Below are 21,840 nucleotides of genomic sequence, written 5' to 3' on the forward strand. Positions count from 1 at the left end.
TGAGAAGTCTTCAAGCTTCTTTGCGGACTCTTGTTGAATTATTCACTGCTTTTCAAACCTAGCTGACCCATTAAGCAACAGCAGACCTTGGAAACCTGCCAAGGATCTGTTACACTTCGCCTACTGGGCAACATGAACTTCATTGATAACCATGACTGCGATGGTTAATATTTCGTACATGCGCAATTCTCCCCTCAATGCAAATATGCCTATTGCGATAGCTTGTCCCAGTTACATAACAGCACTGGCAGTGGTTATGCAGTTGAGTGCGTGTCTACCGTTGCAACGACTGCATCGTCCGGTCTTGGGTGCCTCTGATATACACGGGGCGAGCTGTTGCTTCTGATGTATCCTAGCCGAAATCGTGGGCCGTTGTTGCGCTCCTGCCAGGCCGGGTTGCTTGGCCCGTTACTGGAAAAGCCTATCTTGTAACTCATGAGTTGCTAGAATGGCCGTAGAGTCGCTACCGACGCCGCGGATATTCCGATGCCGGGCTCAACAGTACTCCATATGGCTACATCACTTGTGGCGTCTAGAGTCTCTGGTTAGCTGGCCAAATTATGTACGTTGGTATAGAGACAAACAGACATAAAAAGTCGTCGCCCTCCAGAAGGGTCGGGATGAAAGTTGATCGGAATATCGTCGCACTACTGCCTCTGTAAGATGTCAGTCCCTCACCATTGCTCCCAGCTCTGGATTCATGGCTGCGAGCTTACATGGCAGCGAAACTCAGGATGGCAATGACCAAGACCTTTGTCTTCAGTGGCATTTTGAGACACCACACGATGAATCCAGGCAGGATACCGAAAACCCAGTCCGCAATACAGTTCAGACATGATGCCGTGTATGTCATCACTATGATAGGTCCTTCAGGCAAACAATTGTCTGGTGCTCTGGGATTTATTTCCCAGAAAGCAGACACTGGCGAGCATTGGAAAACAACCATAAAGAAGTACGAGAGGCCGAAGACAATGGTCAGAACCATGGAGATGCGGAGAATCCAAATGTGCTTGAGATCAACAGCAACGCGCAGCAGGAAGAACCCAACAGATATTTTGAGGAAGCACGTGCAGAAGATATAGAGCAACTCACACCCAAACCACCACTATAAAAGTTAATTACGCGACGAGACGATATTACCAGCAGGATTGTTACCATAAGCGCCTCGCTGTTGCTGCTCGGATTCAAGACTTCGCGGTGCTTGCCTGTACCGTAACGCACACCGAGGAGCTGGGTCGTGAGGTATAGCAAAAAAACAACCTAGCACACGGTTAGCTAAGTTTTGAACGTTGCAATCAATCAGACCCTAACGGTTGGCATGCCCAAGTCAAAAACATTGTGTAGTCATCTGTACCGAAGGAATGTATTATCCATCCTCGGCAGTAGATGCGAAGTCCGATGACAATGGTGGTTAGGACGAGAAAAGCAACATTTACGGCAACGATCTGGCCACTTCGGTCCTCCATTGCCACCCTGAATAACTGTTCTGAAAGGTAGCTAGTATTGCGGGTCAAGATGGCAGGGACATCCTTTATGGTGGAGAACCCGCTATTTAATGAGCTCGGCACCTGTTTTGTGTGGCGGAGGTAAAGTGAACGGCGAGGCGTAACTGAGGCGGATGGCGCGCGACCCGCGGTGGCGAAACCGTCTGGGCAGTCGGCTAAATGTGGCTAAGATACGTTCGAGGACGCACGGACTCGCCTGCTTCTGCAAACCCACTTTAGTGACCACCGTGCTTTCGTAGCACGCGATACGCTATTACACAAAAGCTCTGTCGTACATAGAAAGAAGCGGCAGCATGATAACGGCAATTCTGGAATGTTTCCGGCCGCGTGCCTTGCTGAGCGCGTTGGGCGCTATGACAGGAGACTCCAACGCCCCTTTGTTGATTTCGCAAGTCAGCCAAGGCCATTTCAAGGCAAGCATGCCCGACTGGCAATTCAGGGACGACGAACCAGGGTGTGTCTGTGTGCGGAACTTGGTGGGTTGGTAGCTGTATGGATGCAGCCACCAGCACGCTCGGGCGCCAATCAGGATGGTTGCATCGCATCTGTATTCAGCCTATTCTTGGATGATGCAGCGCCATCTGGTTTCTCCCCGTTCGTGCGGCAGGTACAGCAGGGGTAGCCGAGCCGAGGGGGCATAGCTGAGAGACTGACTTGGTCAGGCTTGATCACTGCCACCCCTCATGCGCACCTTCGTGGAAGTCGCCCCCTAAAGATTCTCCGCTGCTGTGTGAGCGCCACTGTGTGAAACCCAAAGTTGGCAGGAAACATAATGAAAACACGATTTTGGAGAATTATAGGGTAGGAAGCGGGTGAGGGTGTTGCTTGACAGGTATTTGTAGCTGCCAGTGTTGTTTGGCGCCGGACATCGCCAACTTCCCGTATTCCAGGAGGCAGTCCCCGACACTGACCGTACCCTCGCCTGGCCGAGTCAGAAAGCAACGCAGAATATGTTCGTGCACGCAGAATAAATGGATGGGGCTGATGGATTACATTCGCCTTGTCACGGTTGTCGCGGCCATTTCCCTCGGTCCCGTGTTTCGTGCGACGCTACGGTGGGAGCGAGTAGACCATTCATTGGTTGGACACTTTCCAACCCTTTGCCTCTGGTGCGCCCGGCGTCAGGGGCTAAGCCGCAGGTGGAAATTGCTCCAGCCACCCCGCAAATGAACACCGTCTGCGGTATGGCTTGGACTCAACGTTCCAGCTCTCAGCGTGACGCCAGGCCCCGCAGGGTCTGCGACGGTGGCGCACACATCCAGCGGTGCGGGCCGTCTTGCCATTGTCTACGTCCTTGGACGAGGCGTCAAAGGTCTCGATTGTTCGGTGCCTAGGCCGATTACAGCCGGTTGCATCCCTGTCTTACTGCACCAGATCTAACAAGATTGGCCACCACTACCCGCGAGGGCTCAGTGGATGGAATGCGGTACTTGGTCTCCGACATTTACAGAAGCGTAGCCGGTCCCGCTCTCTCCGCTTTGCCTGAAGGTGAGGGGGTAACCGTGATAAACGCGGGGCCGCGTGCCATACAAGTGTCCCTTGGTGCACAACAGTGGTGCCTGTGCAACATGGTGTCAATGCGATTAAAGCATGGTGACAGAAACCCTTGCCCTCAATTGCCCTTTCGAGTAATTCTCGATGATGGAACGAGGCAGACTGTCGGGCAGTCAGTCGCTGCCTCCGATACGATCAATTATCCCGGGTCTAGAGACCGGCGCCTACGATCGGTTTTTGCAGCGAGGAACAGGCGTGCCGGTTCCCTCACCTGGTGTCCTACATCTCAACGCGGTCGTGATTGATCAACTTGGTAGGTAAGCAGTCACTATATCGAGCTTTGCCCGTTTCCAGTTGCGGAGCCACTGGTGGTGCTCGGTGCTCAACGTCTATCGCAGGGCTGGACAGCAACGGGTTCGACCCATGAATTCCAGACGTCGCAGCAGGCTAGATCCACTTCTTTTGTCTACTTCACCGAGTACTGGCTTTCTGAGCTCCCGCGTTACGCCCGAACCAATCGCCATTAGCGCGATCCAGCCGCCAGCATCGTTCTTCTTGAGCGACGGAGAATCTCGCGAGCACTGCCGAGTTCATGAACTTGACCCATCAAAAACGGAAGATTTACCAAGAGGAAGTAGGGAGAGAGGCTCTGGCCCTAATATTCAACTCAGGCATCGCAGCCGGCGCCAGAAAAGGGTCTACCGGCATCGATTCTTTTCCGACAGTATTGGCCAAAACGAATATCACGGTGTCGATGCATATGTTTCTCGCTTAACACAGATCAAACTCGCCACCCAACACCTTATTCGATTCGCAGAGACGTATATTCCACTTTACCCCGGACCACTCAAAGTTCAAGAAGGCGTGCCAATAGCCGAGGAGGTTGTCAACATGCTTTTATATGCAGACTTCATTGGGCGCGCGTTGCAGGAGCAAAGGTATGACTGCCCCAATTCATGGCGTGGCCTGTGCTTGCCTTTGGTACTCACTGAAAAGACCAAGTGTCATCTGCGACGACCACAGAACCGGCCTGGAGCTAGAAAACTATCTTGCCTGGTTACCAAAACGCCCAAGAGTACGCCCTACGAGTCAGCATCGGAAAGAATACAAGCTGACGCCGCTCGCAGCCCACTGACCTCCATGTGAACTGTCATTGCTGTGGTACGACTGAAACGCCTGAATGGAGGAGTGGCCCAAACGGTGCAAGGACTCTGTGTAACGCTTGCGGGCTCCATTATGCAAAGATCAAAAGGCTAGCCAAGGCTATGCCAGGTCTAATCTAACGCGATTTCCTGAGTCTCTCCTGGACGAGGCCCAGAGCAAAGCACTTGATGCGAAGCAATTCAATGTACCGTAGTGTGGCCATCAGTATAGTGTAGGTGTTGTTAACAGTAGTAAACAAGTGCAGTCTGTTGTCTCTCAGCTCCGGGTGGTGACGGGCGGTTCGCACCGAGATGATGCAACGCACATATGCACGCCGTGACCTGCATGACTGCGTCAGAGCTCCGCAATGCTTTGCCGCCTTCGCGACACTAAAACCCGAGACTTGTTTCAGTGGAACCACCGCTTTAACGAACGACTGCTGGGCAGTTCATGGCGGCCACGCATTACCGCCGTACCGGTCCTACTCGCACAGAATTTGACAGAAAGCAGACGAAACAAATTGAGCCATGGCCCGTAGCAGAAGATGGAGCAAAGCATTTTTGATGACATAGATGGCTGCTTGATACTACGGGATTTGGAGAGTGACGCAATTAAAGGGTGCCCGGGTTTCATATGATTGTGTGGGCTAGATCCTTCTGTTGGTCCCTGTGGGGGAGGATTCGCTCACATTGCCGACCACCAAATTGTCGTCCCACCACCACCGCAGAGACGGGTATGGCAAGGAGTCTGTTCGTTTATCGGCTGGCTGGGCGGCCCAGTTAAGGTGCTGGTTGGTGTAGATAAGCTCCGGAGCGGTACATCGGTCGGCGTAGTTGTGATATCGGGTCACGCGCATGCCCCAATCAGCATTACCGCGAACAGCATGGCCGAGATTGTCGAGATACTGTCCGAGGGCCTCACTGGCATTTGGGCGTACTTGTGCACGCAGGTCAAGGAACCTGACCAAGATCCTGTCCCTGATGGCTATCGCGTCTTGAAGCGCTTGATTGATGTCTAGATGGTGGTGTTGTGCGATGACAATAGCGAAGTTCTGGTCGGCGAGATCCAGCACTGTGTCTTTCGGCAGCGAGTGCCGATCGTTGTCCATGGCGGCGACCAAACTTGCCATTTCAGTGAGGGCTTGGACAGCGGGTAAGTCCATCTCTGCGGGGGGGACCTCAGTCTGGTTTGCGATCTCGATCCAGCCGAGCGTGAGCGCTCCGGCGCAGGATCCCAGTCGCATACCAAAGTAGTCGTCGAGCCCGGGAGTCAGCTTCTTGGCTCGATTGCTGATTTGCCACTGCACGCCGAACAACCAACGTCTATGGTTGTCGAGCAGACGACGGCGCTGAGTCGGTGTAGCCAGTCGCCGAGCCCGGTAGCCTATGTCACATAGTGCAGCGATGTACGGGTCCTTATGGACAAGGTCGCTATTGTCCGGGCCTTCCGAGGAGCATGACACTTCCAGCGCTCGCTGGACCTGTCCAGCATATATTCCGAATGCGCCCGGGTCCGTGCTCATTGGCCCTTCATCGCAGAAGGCGTCATCGAAGGCAAATGCCCAGTAAACCCATTGTGCGTACAGCAGCAGCCCGTCGAAAGTGCCCCTCGGCGCAAACCTCGCGCAGAAATCGGCAGAGAACGAGGCGAGAAGCCAAGTTCGCTCGGCCGGCGTCTTGCAGAATTGGAACTGGTCGATCCACTCGACGCACCGACGCTCGATCGCTTCAACCGCAGGGTGGCGAGCTCCTTCAATCGGGCAGTAGAACGCGGGGATAGTCAACGCGACTTCGTGCTGGGCTTTTGTCGCATTCGCGCCTGCCATTACGATTCTGTAGCGTTGATCACGTACACGTATCTGTGACTGGGACACCCGTGGGTAGCGTTTCCGCCGCTGGCTGCGAACGTATCAGACTGCGTGGTGGGAGTGCTGGTTCAATTTCTGGCAGTCCCGATGACGAAACGCTGCCACCTCGTATTTATGGTGCCTTTGGTAACCCATTCTGTCTGCGGGCACACATGCTCCTGGTTGCGCATTGCCAGAGTCCCAGAAACTGCCACGTTGCAAATTCATGACGAGCCTGGCCGTCGGAAAAGCGAACCATGCAGTCCGAGGGACGTCTAATTGGCTAGCCGCCAAACGAGTGGGTTCAGCTGTCGAGACTTCAGGCTTGAGAGGTGACAGGGAACAGTGGTCTTGTAGAGTCCAGATCCTCTCTAGAAAGGCCCGGCGGGTGGCAACGTTGGTTGATTTGCGGTGGCCCACCCGGGCCGTGCCGGGCTGCGGGTCCATGACGCGTTCCGACGCGTCGGAGGCGTTGGCTTCGTGACACGGAACCTAAAGCGGGTGGAGAGGCAGGGTGTCAGTATCAAGCCGCTCATTCACGTAGGACGTTAACAGTACTTGCTGCCTGCCATCGGTTGCGATAGCTTCAGGTAAACCAGCTTCTGCCTGTCGTGCCTCAGATGCCTGCCTCAATCGGCACAGGTATAAATTACCGACTAACGTCAATCAGTAGATAGAAGTATCAAGAGTCTTTTGTTGCGCAATTCGCTGGGGACCTTCTGCCCGGTCGTCAGTTAGTCATGCACACGCGCAGTGCGACACGGGTCGTGCCAATAATGGGTCCGGGAGGTCACATGGCGATCGTGTAGGTAGCTTCACCGCGGCAAGTGCTGGACCAAGACGGTGAGTGCAGGACACACCAAAGAATCATGGCCCGCGGCCGTATGGCTCGCGCGAGGGGCGTCGTACTGCCGACCCGGAGGGACAACCTCGCCGAGGTTCCCCGTATTGCTTTCTCCAAACGTATTGTAGATTTGAGAACCTCCGGAGCACCGCAAGCGCCAATACAACAACGGGCCGCGCCGCAGCACCGGCTCGGCAGCAATCACGGCGGAGGCATGGGTACGCGCTATTATCACCACGCAGTCGCGCCGCGAGAGGCCGGCTTCTTCCCGGGTCTGGTTCCGGGCGCCGTCCTTGCCTCCACCTTGAACTTTTTGAACTGGTCATCGCTTACGCTCGCGGTCGGCCATTGAAGAGGCTCCAGCGGAGCGGAGGAGGTAAATGGTGCGACCGCCTGGCGGTGCCCCGCCACCAAACAGCCACCACATTGCACTTTGCACTGCCGGACACCATAATGCGCACAAGCCGATGCGAACCCAGCTCCTGATGGTGCCGTGCACACCGACATCGTTGGCGGGGACGCAACAGCCGATAACATCCTGGTTGATGAGAATGACAGTGCTTGGATGATTGATTTTCGCGGCAATTACACGTTAGGCCAGGACCCGGGACGGTGACATGCGAGGATTGGCAAGAGCTATGGACAGGCTCTCATATCCACGTGTACGAACGCTCTCGGTCGCTTCCAGGTGTTCATCAGGTATCACAATCGAAATCTTTCGCTGATTGCCAATTGGTCCAGTCCCGCGCATGCCGAAGAGCGGGTCCTGCCAAGTTCGCGGCGATATCGACGCTCCGAGTTTTATATGTAGTCCGGGGTTGCCGGGCAACGATATACCAACGACAACGCAACCGCCACCAAGCCACGTTGACCTCAGCCAACCACTGTGATGTCATGCAGCTTCCCGTCGAGGACCTTTTTACACCATACAACTACGCGAGTTCATTGCAAGGATGGCAAGAAAGACTACCGCGCGCCCGCCTCCGCCCTCAATTCGCAAGAGGACGCGGCAGCCAGACCGCTCTCAGCAAAAGTCGAAGCCAGCGGGTAGCGCAGCCGAGGGCAACCGACATCCGGTAAACAGCGACAACAGAGACAATCTGGCAGAGGATGAGTAAGTGCCAAGGCCAGTACATGCGGTCGTCGTATGCTCACGCCTGGCAGGTTCATTGTGGAGAAGATCAGGGACCATGTGGTTGCTGAAGATGCACGTATTGACGCGCTGGAGTTTTGATGGTCGGAGTTGCTAAATACCCGAAGGGCTCCCTTAAGTTTTGGGTCAAATGGGCCGGCTGGAACAGAGTATCTGACATGACCTGGGAACCAGAGGATCATCTAAGGTGAGCAGCAATCCACGCCGTTACTTGAAGCACGAGCTAAGCTGTCATACGCGACAGCAAGTGTTCCGTACTGCAAGAATATTTTGATCAGATTGGCGGTCGCGACAAAGCGTTTGCAGGAAGAGCGGTCCAAGCCAAAAAGGATGATGCAGGTACCAGCAGCTCGCTCTCACCGACAACAGGACGGCGGGACAACAAGTCGGTAGCTGGGACAACAAAATGGGAGCCTCCTCCAGGCTCTTGGGAATACGATATCAAGGCAATCACAGGCTTAGAGGATGACAGCGGCGGCAAGCTAACAGTATACCTCGATTGGAAGAACGGGCGCAAAACCAAGCACGACACATCAGTCATTCACAAGAAATGCCCCCAGATGGTAGGCTGTCGGGATGGTCACAAGAGATGACATGGTTCTGACAACACCAGATGCTCCAGTTCTACGAGAGGCACGTGAAAATCATTCGCAACGCTGTCGCAGGCCTGGAAGGGCACCCATGAGGTCGAACTCTGGAACGAACCGGGGCGGTAACACGATGGTGGTAGATGGACATTACGAGGCTTGCTATTAAGATGTCGTTTGGTTTGATGGCGAAATGACCAGCAATGACTGACACTGTCGCATGTGCCTAACCATCTCTACTTGTAAGATTGAAACATGTCAGCACTGTACAGCATGCGCATCCATCGGTGAGTACGCGGGGCAATCCGGCAACTGGCTGAAAAACATCATCGGACCTTTGGCATGGTCATGTTCAACGACAACGCCGCCAGAACAAATAGGCGCCGACCATTAACGGAGCGCGTGGTACTATTGAGCGGGCTTTACGTGTGCACGTGTCCCGGGCCTGGATTGCAATGGGAGGAACGCCTGAGCAGGTAAAGTTCCTCGCCAAGCTTTAAAGAGCCGCTTTGACCTGCCTAGTTGCTTGAATGGTACAGGATGCATGCGATGCTCATCAGCGATGTCGACGGCAAGGTTGTGTAGAAGACTGAGTGTAAAGGTCTATGCCAGTCGAGAGTCGATAAGTCTTGCTATGTTTCCATGATGGCATCCGGTACGACTAAGCGTTGGCAAGTACCGACACGTGGCTGATATGTTTCTCATCCAATTTCCCTATTCTTTTATGTTGATAGGCCTATGTCCGTACAGTATAGTTACGTCACGTCCTTGGCCGCATGTGCTTTCCTTTGAGGGAACGAGTTCCGAATCAATTAGTGCGCGTTGCTTGGCTCATTGACTGCAGGGAGTCGTCCCGCGTACCTCATGCCCCTTTTGGGCCGGCGATGGCATGGAATATGAGTCGAGCGATGGCACTGGCCTCCGAGCGGCTAGCGATCCCCAGGAGCAACAAAGTCGTCGTCGTGTTATGGGCCTTATGTTGGTCCGATGCGCCTCATCGCACACTCCTAGCGGCGATTTTGCGAGCAATTCCGCTCGTCAAATTTGTGCGTACCATCAAGTCGCGAAGTCAGACGGTACGTCGCTTGAATCGCCACTGCAGCCACCCACTAAGTGGGTCGAGGGTCCACTCCGTTTCCTGGTATCAGTACAGCGGGCCCAGCCCCTTTGTCCGGGGCGTTGACCAATCCTTCTTTGGCAGACATGGGCCCGCATTAGCTCCTGCACGTTGGGTGGGGCTTCTTGGACACAAAAAGGGAGGGACCGACGCACTCATTCACTTCGCACAGTTCATTTTTTTTGTTCAGTATCTTTGATTCCCTTGCCAAAGGCAACACCACTTGCTGTGTGGAGCACCGCGCCAGTGCTCGCATGCGGCCGGCCCAAAATGGGCAACGCGACGTCTCCGAGGAACCATTCAGCAAACCAAGTCCTCGGAGAGATAGAGACTTGTGTTTCGCTAGCCGCCTCCGAATTGGGCTCAACCAAATGTCCTCGGTCACAGTACGAAGAGGCTGAGGCGAAGCTGCAGCGCTCCCTGCAAAGCCTGTGGTCGCGCTATGAGACCGCAGGTGCACTCGAGCGAGCCAAGATTCAAACCGAGGTTAAACAGCATTACATCGATTTGCACCTGCTGGAGTCAAAATTCGAAAGTAACCTGGAACGAGCCACGCGCGAGTACGAACAACGGACTGAAGCCATCATGCAGAGACTCTGCGACAAGGCGGTTGCAATCCTGGGTCCGGGTCGAATAAAACGGACGCTGCGAGGTCTCAAACCACCGCAGCTCTTGGAGTATCTGCCGGATGATCGGTCCATTACCGCGGTCCACGCTGCGGTGAGCGCCGGGGAGACGCTGCAGGCTATGCCTAATGCGTCTCAAGACCATGTCAAGGTTGGTCCCCAGTCACCGATTTCCCACAGCACCCTTATGGATCATGTGTTCTAACGCGTGATAGAGCAGTAGCACTGCGACAAAATTGCAACCTAAGCGAGGGCTGAAGCGCCCCAGTGCAAGAGTTGCGGATCATAGTAGAGTAGCGAAAAGACTGGCTATGACAGGAGAGGATCCACATTCCTCGAGACGGCGAAGAAGGACGAGGAGAAACCGTGCTGCTGGCGCCAGTGATCACGGCCAACAAACAGCGCCTGAAGACCTCAAACCTGGTCAAGTATACCTTGTATGGGAGCGGTCAAAGAGTTGGTCTGCCGTGCTTTTACTCCCCACAGACGCCATGGTCGATATTGGTGTACCAGAGACCCTAGAAACTCTAGGTCTTTCAGCAAATTTGCCCGAGTGTTACGTGATCGACACTCGCTCGAAAACATGCAAGTGGCGAGAAGGTTACGAAGATGACGGATCATACGCTGCAGAGCGTTTGTATCCCGTCATGGACTTTGATGGGCCCAAAGTGCCCAAGAAAAGGGCGAGATGGCTTGCCGCAAGCGAGTTCAAACCCTATGATGAAGAGATTGCTCGATCCCTAGATTATTTCCCCCAGATTCAGGACTACCTGCTGGGTAAGTCGATGGACGACCGTCCAGATGAGGATAAGACCATATTTGTTAGAGGTACGTTTCACGGCAATTGCGAAGGTGGGCGCTAACGAGCCAAGGCGATGCCAGCTGCAGCCCAGCACCGACTGAAGCGGCTCCTGTAGTAAACAAGCCCGACTCCGGAGCCTCGACATCAAATTCTGCGCGAAGCCTTTCGGCCACCAAACCGCTTCCTACGACAAGAGAAACAACCGTTCTGGACGAAACCGGGGTCACCAGCACCAGAGTGCGTAATCAACCAACCGTTTCCAACAGTTGGAGTGGTTGGATACTCCAACTGTGGGTCCAACTCAACTGAAATCATGCTGCATGTGCTTGGCAACCAACCAACTTAGATGTCTGGTTGATTGGGTTTAGACCCAACCGGTTCCAACTCGTTCACAGGGGAGAGATCCTTGCGTCGTTCCTGAACGCTGCCAGTTGCTATTCTAGCTTTCGTGGATCGACTGACCAATTGCCGCCCTCGAAGATCGTCAGCTTGAACGAACACGCGATTGTCGCTGGCCATATCCCACCCGCGTACGCGTCGCGCTCATCTCGTGTCAAGGTGCTATTGGACTGGAAGAGCTTGTCATCCAGCTTGGCCCGTAGGGCCAGCGGTGGGGCCTTTGGAATTGAGCGTCCCAGGAAGCCCAGTTGGGGAGCCGTTAAGTCGCTAGTACTTGTGTGTGGCTGCGCGGTTTGGCTTGTGCGCAGGTAGCAAGAGCTTAGCGTCTTGCGCTCGTTTCGTCGCCAATGTGTAACATAAGTGCTGTGGGATAGCAAAAGTAGAGGAAAACGCTTGAGACTTCAGAGCGCACAAGACCTGACCTATTTTTGGCTCTCGTTCAGAACGAGCCTGACTGGGTCTATCTGCCAGCTCTAATGATTTTCCACAGCGCCAAGGCTGCGGCGAGACGTTGATACAGCAACGCGTCACCAAGAAAGGATGATTAGTACCAAACGGAAGCACCTAACAAGTAAAATGTAATGACAGTATCTTCACCCTGCTAATAATAATTTTGCACACAGACCGACGCGATGAATGCAATCCTAACTGGTCTACCGACAGGTTGTTGCACGGCCAATGCTACCCTACACACTGAAGATAAGGACTACCGTGTCCGTAGCTTATTTAATATGGCGCGATGGGTATTTCTTAACAGCACCTTCTCCGTTTCGGCGCCGCCATGACAGCGCACAACGCACCCCGTTAGGTGGGCTCTAAGTCCTCTGTATTTGTGTATACAACGCGGTGCATTGACGGCGCTGGACCGCGTCAACAATCGTACTGGCGGCCAACAAGGCCGGTGCGGTCGCGTCGGATTCGCATAAAATGGAGGCGAGGGACATTGCCATGTGGGCGTGGAATATTGCCGTACGTTTCGCTTGCGGAAGTCATTCTATTACTCGGCTGACTGGCTCAAGTTATCTACAGCTACCGACAGGATGGAGCCTGAGACCGAGGACACTATCTTCGGGAGGAAAGGCTCTGAAACGTCGTTAACGCTACATTCATCTCCTTGCCCGTCAAGGCTCTCTACCCAGTCCTCATTCTTGTCGGGCTCGCCACCCCAAACCCCGCCAAGAAGGGCGCTCAATCTGGACGAGAATCCAACGCCAAGCGAGATAGCCACATTCCCGTTCGAGCTGTTTAGCGACGAGCTTCGAGCGGCCACGCCTCCGAGGACCCGTGGCGTGAAGGTCGCCTGGTGGTGGGCGAAGGGATTCCGTATGAGGCTCAAGGGTGACAGCAAAAGGCTTCGGTGGGTGTGCCGCCTGTGCGTGAGGAAGAAGTGCCGCACCGTTTCGCACTTTTCGTACGAATCAAATGGTAGCGCCAATATCGTCAGGCACCTACGAGATATGCATGGGATCAAGGTTAGTAATGGCCGCCCCTCAGTCTGTCACCTGAACTGAACTGAACTATACAGGACCCAGGAAGGAAAGACATGTCGCCACTCAGCCGCACCAGGACACTTGCGGAACACTTCGGAGTGACAGCAGCACCAACCGACCAGCGCATCTTCTCTACCATCCTTGGCAGAGTCAAACTCGGCGCATTTGAAGAGCTTCTCGTCGACTGGATAACACACGACAATCTCCCCTTTCGTATTGTCGAGAGCGAGCGTCTCTGCCGCCTCATTGAGTTCGTCAACCCAATATACAAGGACAGGATACCATCTTCTGCCGTCCTTCGGTCCCGACTGCTATCAATCTATAATGGCGCAAAAGGAGCGGTAACAGAGCACTTGAAAACGGCTCGTAGCAAAATTCACATTACCTTTGACGGTTGGACGTCTCGCAGCCAGCTCTCATTGCTTGGGGTCAACTGCTTCTTCGTTGACCGTCAATGGCAGCATCGGCGACTGCTGCTTGCCCTTCCGGCTGTATCTGGACGCCATACTGGCGATAACTTGGCCAATGAAGTGGCTGACGTTCTGGCTGACTGGGATCTTGGAAACGAGCGGCTCGGGTATATGGTCCTGGACAATGCCAGCAATAATGACACGGCTATGGCCGCTCTCGGAGACGAATTTGGGTTTGATCCGGAAGAACGCCGCCTCCGCTGCCTTGGTCACGTAATCAACCTCGCTGTCAAGCAGCTAATGTTCGGCGAGGCGGCAGACGCGGTGGACCATGCGTGCGGCAGGCAACAAGACCCTGAAGGCCATGGCGACCCTCAACCGGTTGATAAGCTTCTGCAGTGGCGGAGGAGGGGCCCAATTGGCCGACTTCACAACCTTAACGCTGCCATCTCAAACTCGCCACAACACCTGGAGTGCCTATTAAAGTGGCAAGAAGAAGACATCAAAACTGGCGTCCTTGAGCCCCTTGACCCAGAGACTGGGAAGAAGCGCGTGCCACTCAGGCCTATCGCCGACAACGAGACTCGTTGGAACTCGCGCCACCGCATGATGGTCCGCGCGCTGCTTTTGCGCAGGTACTTTAATCGGATCGTTGAGAAGGCGGAAAGGGCCTGGGATAGGAGCAAGCGCAAATCAGCAAAGCCTACTATGCTCGACGACAAGCTGTCGGAAGAGGACTGGGATGTGGTCGAGGTGTTTATCCAAATCTTGCGACCGTTCGATGAAATCTCCGTCCGCCTCCAAGGTAACCCGAAGACGAGCGAAGATGACCACGTTATTAGTGGCTCCTTTTGGGAGTATTTCCCCTCATTCGAGTATCTCTTGGCACATTTGGAGGAGCTCAAGCAGGGTCAGGACCTCAATAGCGGCCTGGGCGAGGAGAGCGCTGCGATGGTCACAAGCCATGTCAATCTTGCTTGGATGAAGCTCAATGAGTACTATAGCAAGCTTTGGCCCGTTGCGTATATCGGTGCCGTAGTACTTCACCCATGCTTTGGGTGGCCGGCGCTCAAATACCACTGGGAAGGACACGCAGCTGCGAGGCGTTGGGAAGAGGACTACTCTGCGAGGCTCGCGAAGCTGTGGAAAGAAGAGTACGCCGATCATGAGTTTCCTGGCCCAGCTGTGAACCAGAAGGTCAGTGGTAGAAAGATGGTCTCAGGATATGACGCGTTTCTCGCACAGTCGCTAGGCAAGCGAAAGCGGGTGGGTTCCGATGACAGGGCCGGAAATGCTTCAGCACCAGTCGACGAGTACGAACGGTACCTTAACAACTTTGCTCCTGCCGACGACAAATACCAGTTCAATCCCCTTTCTTGGTGGCGGGAGAACGAGATGCAATACCCGAATCTTGCTCGAATGGCCACCGACCTGCTGTCGATACCCACGATGTCAGCAGAGACAGAAAGATCATTCAGTAGCGCAGGAAAGATGGTTTCGCCATTGCGGACCCGTCTTGACCGACATAGTATTGGTATGGCGCAGAGTTTACGGTCATGGAGTCGGGAGGGTATTGTCCTGCCCTCGTGGTAAGAGGTTAGCCGCGATCGGGGTTAAATTGTGGTTCGGAGATACGCGTTGGCTTCCATCAACCAACGGCAGTCCAACTGAGAGAAACGAGTTCCAACTTCAACCCAACTGAAAAATATCTCGCGGGCTGCCAATCCAACTGCCACGAGACCCCAGTTGAGTTGAATTGGTTGATTACGCACTCTGCCTCAGGCCGACGGGGGAGGCGGACGAAGTTGATGATGACCATTGTAGCGTGACTCAAGACCGGCGAGAGAATAGCAAGCTGCCGCTACGGGTGAGCCTGCCACCGGTGCTGGAGTCTCGATGGGACCATGCAGTGCGCGACTCGGAGAATTTGGAGTGGGACTTGTGCCTGCCCGGACGACTGATGCTCGAGTGCGTTCAGGCGAGCGGCACAAGGCATACTTCCTTAGCGTGGCGGGCTGGGCGAGCATGATGGCTAACTCGAATGACGACATACGTGGATACGGCTACCGCTTCGCCGCAGACCTATGGACTTTTGTATTCTGGAGCCTGCCAGAGGTCATGGCATTGCGCTTCCGGTTGCCGTGGAAGGTGCAGTTGGCGGACGAATTCCTTGGCGGGACAGTTTCTGTCGCAGACCGAACCGTCGGAGCGGTGCATGCTGCCCGGGAAATCGGACGAGGGAAGGTGATCATAGAGCCACGACGTGGAATATAACAACCGAAGAGGCTATATCATAAGGGGACGGGGATTTTGTTGAGGACCAGACAGTCGATTGCTACCAAGTGTTGATAAGTGACAACTTTGTCATATGCCTGAATGCGTATCATCATACTGAGACTTGTAACCATTGTTCATACATCCTCTACAAAACGACCGCTGGCTCCACCAAAGCCGACGGTGTCGCCCCAGCGCTAAAGAGAAAGCAAGTAAGCCACCTTACAAAGACCATTTGCCTCTGCAAAAGCTTCACGGCGACTTCTCGCACATCCGAATCGTGATCGTTGAACGGTGAGGAAATAGTCTCCCCCACAGCAGCATCTACAAATGGTATGGGACGCCGCTGCTCTCCCGCTCACCGACGTTGTCTACAGATTGACGCTGTCCCAGTACCGCTGCGCCAACGAATGGACCGGTGTTCGGGAACTTTCACTCCTGTCAAGCGGGACACAGCTGCTGCTTCTCCAGTCGTTCCAAAACCTCACAGGTTTTGACACTCGTCCGCCCAGTTCGTCACCTTTCCTCCCCGTCCTCGTCGTTACGACCACGTGCGAGTAATGAGACTGTCTTTCAAGACGGTCTTTAGGTCGCCACCTGCAGGGGCCGAACCTTGGCCAGATGCAGCAATGGAGGCGGATCGAGGACTGTTTGTTTCGCTAGGCACGCGGGTGGCGGACGGCCAATAAGTATTAACCTGAATGTCATCAGTCTTTGTGTGGTGAAATGTCGAACAGTAGCACATTCGACCGGACAATCGCCGCAAGCGCGCGCATTATATGTAGCCCACCATTTTTGCACACCAGCTGCAGTAGTAAAGGTTGAAGGCGACGCGGACCATGCCGACGGTTCTCGTATCGTCTGTGGACATCATTTCCACAGAACGGGCGCAGCGCATGCAGCGTAAAGACTCGACGAATGCGTCAGGCTGCGGGGCAGTTATACCCACACTGGGCCAAGAGCAACCGCCGCTAGGTGGCTCGATTGCTTCGCCAGCCTCGGAAGGCGAGGAATGTGAGGAACAAGAAGATGACGAGGATTCAACGCGTTGATTCGGAGGTCGGCTGGCCATTAAAGCATAGTAATCAATGAGATGAGGTCAATGCGCCGGTACCACGCGCCTTTAATCGGTCCCTGTAAACTGCTCCTCGCGAATCCAGAAGGGAGACCTGTGGGATTTAAATCCTCATCAACGAGTGTTACATCGCCCCAAGGGTCTTCGCCCCAAGGGTCTGCTTTTGCGCTCCAAAGGGTGCCGCGCGACAGAAAGGTCTGGTTTCTTCTAGAAGGGGCTCTGCCCAGGGCGTCACACCCAACAGCTCCCATGCGCCCCGCCCGCAGGCTGGTCTAGAACATGCTGTAGTCCTTCCCACAGCAGGTGTACAGTGGCACCCACCGCCCCGCAATTGTCATGATCGCCCAGCAAATCTGCGATCGAATGCACCCCATGCAGATGTAAATTACTGCACATGGGCTCATGCAAGGTAAACGGGCACTCGCAGCTTCGCAGGTAAAGGATTAAAGCTGCTGCTCCTGCGGAACTGGCTTACAGCGGCCTGCTGGATGACCCACTGTACCAATTGTCCCCTGGATTGGGTACCAATCGAAGTTTCCTGGTCAGTGCACAAGGCCTGTGCCTTGCCGACTGTCAGACAATTGGCTCCACAAGGATCACAGTTAGCATCCTGTAAGGAGCAAGAGCTCCACGAGAAGCTGCACGGCTCTCGTGCAGCTCTTATTCACAAATGAAAACTTTGCCGCTTTAGGCAGTGGCAGCTGCCTACTAGGCAGCTGCAGCTACTGTAGGCAGGCTGTATATGCGACACCGACCCTGCGAAACTTTTGCTGGTCCGTTCCATTGTATGGAGACTGGGTCCACCCGTCCGGCAGGGGCGGGAAGGATGCACTAGCCAGCGGTACCCATTTCCTTCCCAGCGCCTTGAAGCTTGCCCGTCTTTCTGCTCCCGGACCTGTTGCTTGCTCCTCGCCGAACCACCGTTACATTGTGACAGAGATGGTGGACGACGACGGCGCTAGGGAAGGTATTGCGATCCACGCTACCAGTTGATACGTAGTAGAACAGAACTGGTGGAGTTCGAAAACACCTAAGTATGCGAACCAGATTCGCATCGTCCTTCATTCAGCGAAGTGTTCAGCGACCCAGAAGTTCTCTTGCTGTTTTCCACTGGATATGCCATTGTATTGGGGCGCAGTGTGAGTTGGCAGATCTCGCGGTGGGTTCAGCTTTGGATTTACATCAAGTACCTGATCCACCGAGTAGCAATTTGACCATTTCATCTCTTTCCCTCGCCGTGACCCAGTCCCGCACCGTCCAAGTTTCGAAGCGCCCATGACCCATTGCCACAAGCACCAATTTGAAGACACCCAATTTCCCCGTACCGGCCGCCCACGAAAGTGGCGTTCTGTTCGCGGTGGTTCTCGCATCCGGTCGCGCTCCGGCCGCTAGCAACAGCTGGACACATTCTTCCACATCACACTCCTCGCCCAAGCCTGCGGCGGCGGCTACTAGCGCTGTCTGACCGCTGCTGTCTGTCGCGTCGACAACCACTTGTTGGCTGTTTAGGAGTAGTCTCACAGCGGTAGGCCGGCCGAGGGCGGCGGCCCACCAGAGAGGCCTGCGGCTTCCTTTGTCTCCTGCGTCGGCGTGTATTCCGCCACTAGCAAGGAGCAGCGAGATAGAATCTGCACACCCCACCCCGGCTGCCCATGATAGCGGTGTCCTGCCCTTCGAGTCTCTGGGGTTGACATGGATGCCCGGGGTTGCCAAAAGGAGCTTCATGAGCGGAATCTGGCTATGCTTGGCGGCCAGAATCAAGGGCAGCTGGTCGCTAATGCCATCCTTGCCGCGATTGACATCCGCGCCAGCATCTATGCCTTTTTTTGCCGTAGAAGCTCGTCCGTTCTCAACGGCCCAGTGAAAGGAGGATGCGTCAAAGAGCTGAATGTTGCGATGGTAGAGATACGCATCTAGGACATGCCATAGACGGATGCTAGTCCGAGCCAAAGCGTTCGCGTCTCGTTCTGATAGCCACCTAGCCACCAAGTGAAGAATCTCTGTGGGGAGGTTGACGAGCATGTCCCAGCACGACTAGTCGTTCACCAGCGTATTCGGACGTCGTACACTTCAACCACTCGGATGGCATCAACGTAGACAGCAGTGAGCCCCGGGAAATGCAAGCTATCCTGTAGGCTGCTGTTCAGTTAGCATGAGGGATTCATCTCGAGACCAGTATGCCGCGTCCACGGACTAAATAGACGAATCTTTACCCTAATCAACACCGTCAGCTAAGTGGGTAAGCCGAATTCCGGCAGGCGCATCGAGGCGGCTAAGCCAAGTGATGGTATGTCGCGCACGAAAGGTGTCCCGAGGGCTCCGCCCAACACTACCCTGGCGACATATTTTGGGCCCTGATACTGGTAACGGGCAAGAGGTGAGGCTGAGCTCGCATTGAAGCGGCACTCGACCGGAGCTAAAACGGCATGATGAACCAATTGGCGCGCGGTTTCCGTAGACCCACACACCATGTGGCAGGTGGAAATTCTTGGTAGTCCTTGGGTCCCCCAACTCTGTCCGACGGACCAAAGTGATCGCTTCGCCATCACCACATTGGCACTATTGACACGAATATCCAGGTTCGTTTGCCTGGCCATGCATCCGTAAAGCCTCAAAAGCCTCAAAATCAGGCTTTACTACAAGAGAAGTTTTATTTCACACACGCATTTCTGTATTTCCACATGACTCATACCGCCAAGACCTGGTTATAGTGGCATACTGTCAGGCCGCGCCCGCAGTGCGCGATGCCTTCAATTGCTGCTGCAGCCCCTACAGCCCAGCAGCCTGGCTGCGGACCTGTGGCTGCGAGGGCAAGTACCATATTACCCCGATCATTAGTTACGATATACGATCAACAATTGCTCATTGACGCCCCGTTTGTAACGGGCTGGGCCCGTGTGGGTCTCGGCTCCGCTCTCGACCGGGATCCACACCAGCTCCGGAGCTCCGCTCAAAAGCTCGTGTTCCTTTCTGCAACTTTCTCTTCTCTTCTTTCTTTCTTTCCTTTTTCCTTAGCTTTAGGATACTCGTTGCAGTCGCTCAGCTAGTTGTCAACACACTCAGTTGAGACCGTTACATTATCCTAAAGCTCCTTTCCACGAGCGCACCATTGATCTCGATCATTGGCAATACGCTGCGGAGTTCGCCGCGCGACGTACGCGTCAAGCGGGAATAGCAGCGCCGGCACCGCTTCAGTGTGCGTGACCGGCGGCGCAGGAGAGTGCCTGGAGAGGCGAGAACCATTTGACCGGAGTCATTTGGTTGGGTTCCTGCTCGGCTTGCCGAGTGTTCAAGCCGGTAGAGCAGAAGGCTGGTAACTTCGTCCCGTACGGAGCAGCAGAGGTAGGGCAGCCGCGGCTAGCCCACGTGCCCGCCATCTACGACGATTGGCGGAAGACTCTTGCGCAAGTAGCAATTGAGTACTGGTTCCTGCGAAAACCTCGTCAAGCGACGAGCAGCAGAAGGCTCTCGCCTGTGGGCGACCGAGCTTTGGATGCGTGCTAGGACATCGTGCAGCACACGAGTAGCAGAAGACTGCTTGCGAGCAGTGCGGTATCGGATTCCCGCTAGGACCTCGTTCGGATAGCGAGTAGCGGAAGGCTCTTGCCTAGGGGCAACGGAGCACAGCTTACCTGCAGAGGCCTCGTGTGCACCACGAGTAGCAGAAGATCCCAGGAAGGGATAGGAAGTCGAGCCGAATCGAAAACATCTCGCCTGATCGAAACACCCGACCTGAATCGAAAGATTTCGATACGAACGACCGGACGAACAGCTTCCCCGATGGAGGCTAACAACCACGATGGAGGCTCGCAGGAGCGAACCTCCCAAATGCTCATGCAAATGATGAGCCAAATGTCGGAACAACTGCAAGCGTTGCGTGCAGAACGCGAAGCAGACCGTGAAGAGGTTAGAACACAAATCCGCGCTCTCCAGTCAGCTGTCGCCACGCCAACGGAGACGCCCTGCGCGCCACCATCCGTCGATACAGCACAGTCGGAAGGCAGTCGAGCGAACTTGACTGAAGTCGCGCCAGCCAAGAGGAAACCGACTCTGCCGGATCCCCCGCGGTTCGAAGGAAACCGGCTGGAATTTCGTGCCTGGCTCAGCGAAATGAAGAACAAGCTTCGAGTGGATGGAGGAGCCATAGGTGGCAGGGCCGATCAATTCGCCTACATCTATGCAAGGCTCGGTGGCGCACCGCAGCGGATGACCATAGCGTATGTGGAAGCAGGAGGGAACGACGGAATGTCGGATCCGGATCATTACCTCCAATATTTGGAAGAGTGTTATGGGGACCCCAATGCAAAAGCGCGGGCGATGGAAAGGCTGCGGACCCTCAGGCAGCGAGAGAACGAGTCGTTCGCTACTTTCCTGCCGAGGTTCGAGAGAGAATTGGCCGATTCGGGCGGTGCGGCCTGGCCGGAGGATGTCAAGATAAGTTACCTCGAAGGGGCACTCAACCAGCAGCTACGTCTCGCAACAGTCTATACGGATTTAGATCGGAGAGTGTACTCAGCCTGGGTCCAGACCTTACAGAAAGTATCTTCTAGGCTCGACGGCTTGAACAGGAAGGAGAAGGTTGGAAATCCCGGGAAAGCGAACCCGAATTGGGGACATACGAATCATTACCACCAACCCAAGCTGGCATTATCATCGAGGACGGAGAGCCCGGAACAAATGGATTGGGAGTCTACCAAGATAGGACGAACTGGTGCTCGACAAGACGAACGTAAGGACAGTAGGCGTTGGTCGCGAGACGAGAGGAGGTGCTTCCGGTGCGACGAAATCGGCCATATAGCCGCATACTGCACTCAGAGACCGCGGGAGCGCCCGGCTGGGAAGCCAGAGCCAGCGGGGAAGCCGGAGCGTCCACAGCCCAAAACAAAGGTTGCCAGGGTCGAACTTAAGACGAGAGACCACCAGGAGCAAGAGGACGAGCGAAGCAGTCAGTATGAGACTGCCTCGGACGACGATTTGGGAAACGAATAGCTCCTGGCCAAAATCGCCGCCAGGAGCACCAGCAGGCCCGGGCAGAGTGGAAACAGTTGGAGCGCGAAATGGACAGCCCGCCCTTC

The 21,840-nt window shown here is 54.8% G+C and overlaps 2 protein-coding genes across 2 annotated transcripts; one reads left to right on the forward strand and one right to left on the reverse strand.

Moving 5' to 3' along the window:
* Positions 1 to 4,788: 4,788 nt before the first annotated feature.
* Positions 4,789 to 5,967, reverse strand: PLICBS_010109 (terpene cyclase; the record flags this gene model as incomplete). Its single annotated transcript, XM_018328051.2, has 1 exon — positions 4,789 to 5,967. The coding sequence occupies one exon, from the start codon at positions 5,965 to 5,967 to the stop codon at positions 4,789 to 4,791; it is 1,179 nt and encodes a 392-aa protein (XP_018173379.2).
* Positions 5,968 to 9,959: 3,992 nt separating this feature from the next.
* Positions 9,960 to 10,520, forward strand: PLICBS_010110 (uncharacterized protein; the record flags this gene model as incomplete). Its single annotated transcript, XM_065601808.1, has 1 exon — positions 9,960 to 10,520. The coding sequence occupies one exon, from the start codon at positions 9,960 to 9,962 to the stop codon at positions 10,518 to 10,520; it is 561 nt and encodes a 186-aa protein (XP_065457880.1).
* Positions 10,521 to 21,840: the final 11,320 nt, after the last annotated feature.

The sequence above is a fragment of the Purpureocillium lilacinum genome (assembly GCF_023168085.1).
Source record: "Purpureocillium lilacinum CBS 284.36 DNA, scaffold_8, whole genome shotgun sequence".
NCBI lineage: Eukaryota > Fungi > Ascomycota > Sordariomycetes > Hypocreales > Ophiocordycipitaceae > Purpureocillium > Purpureocillium lilacinum.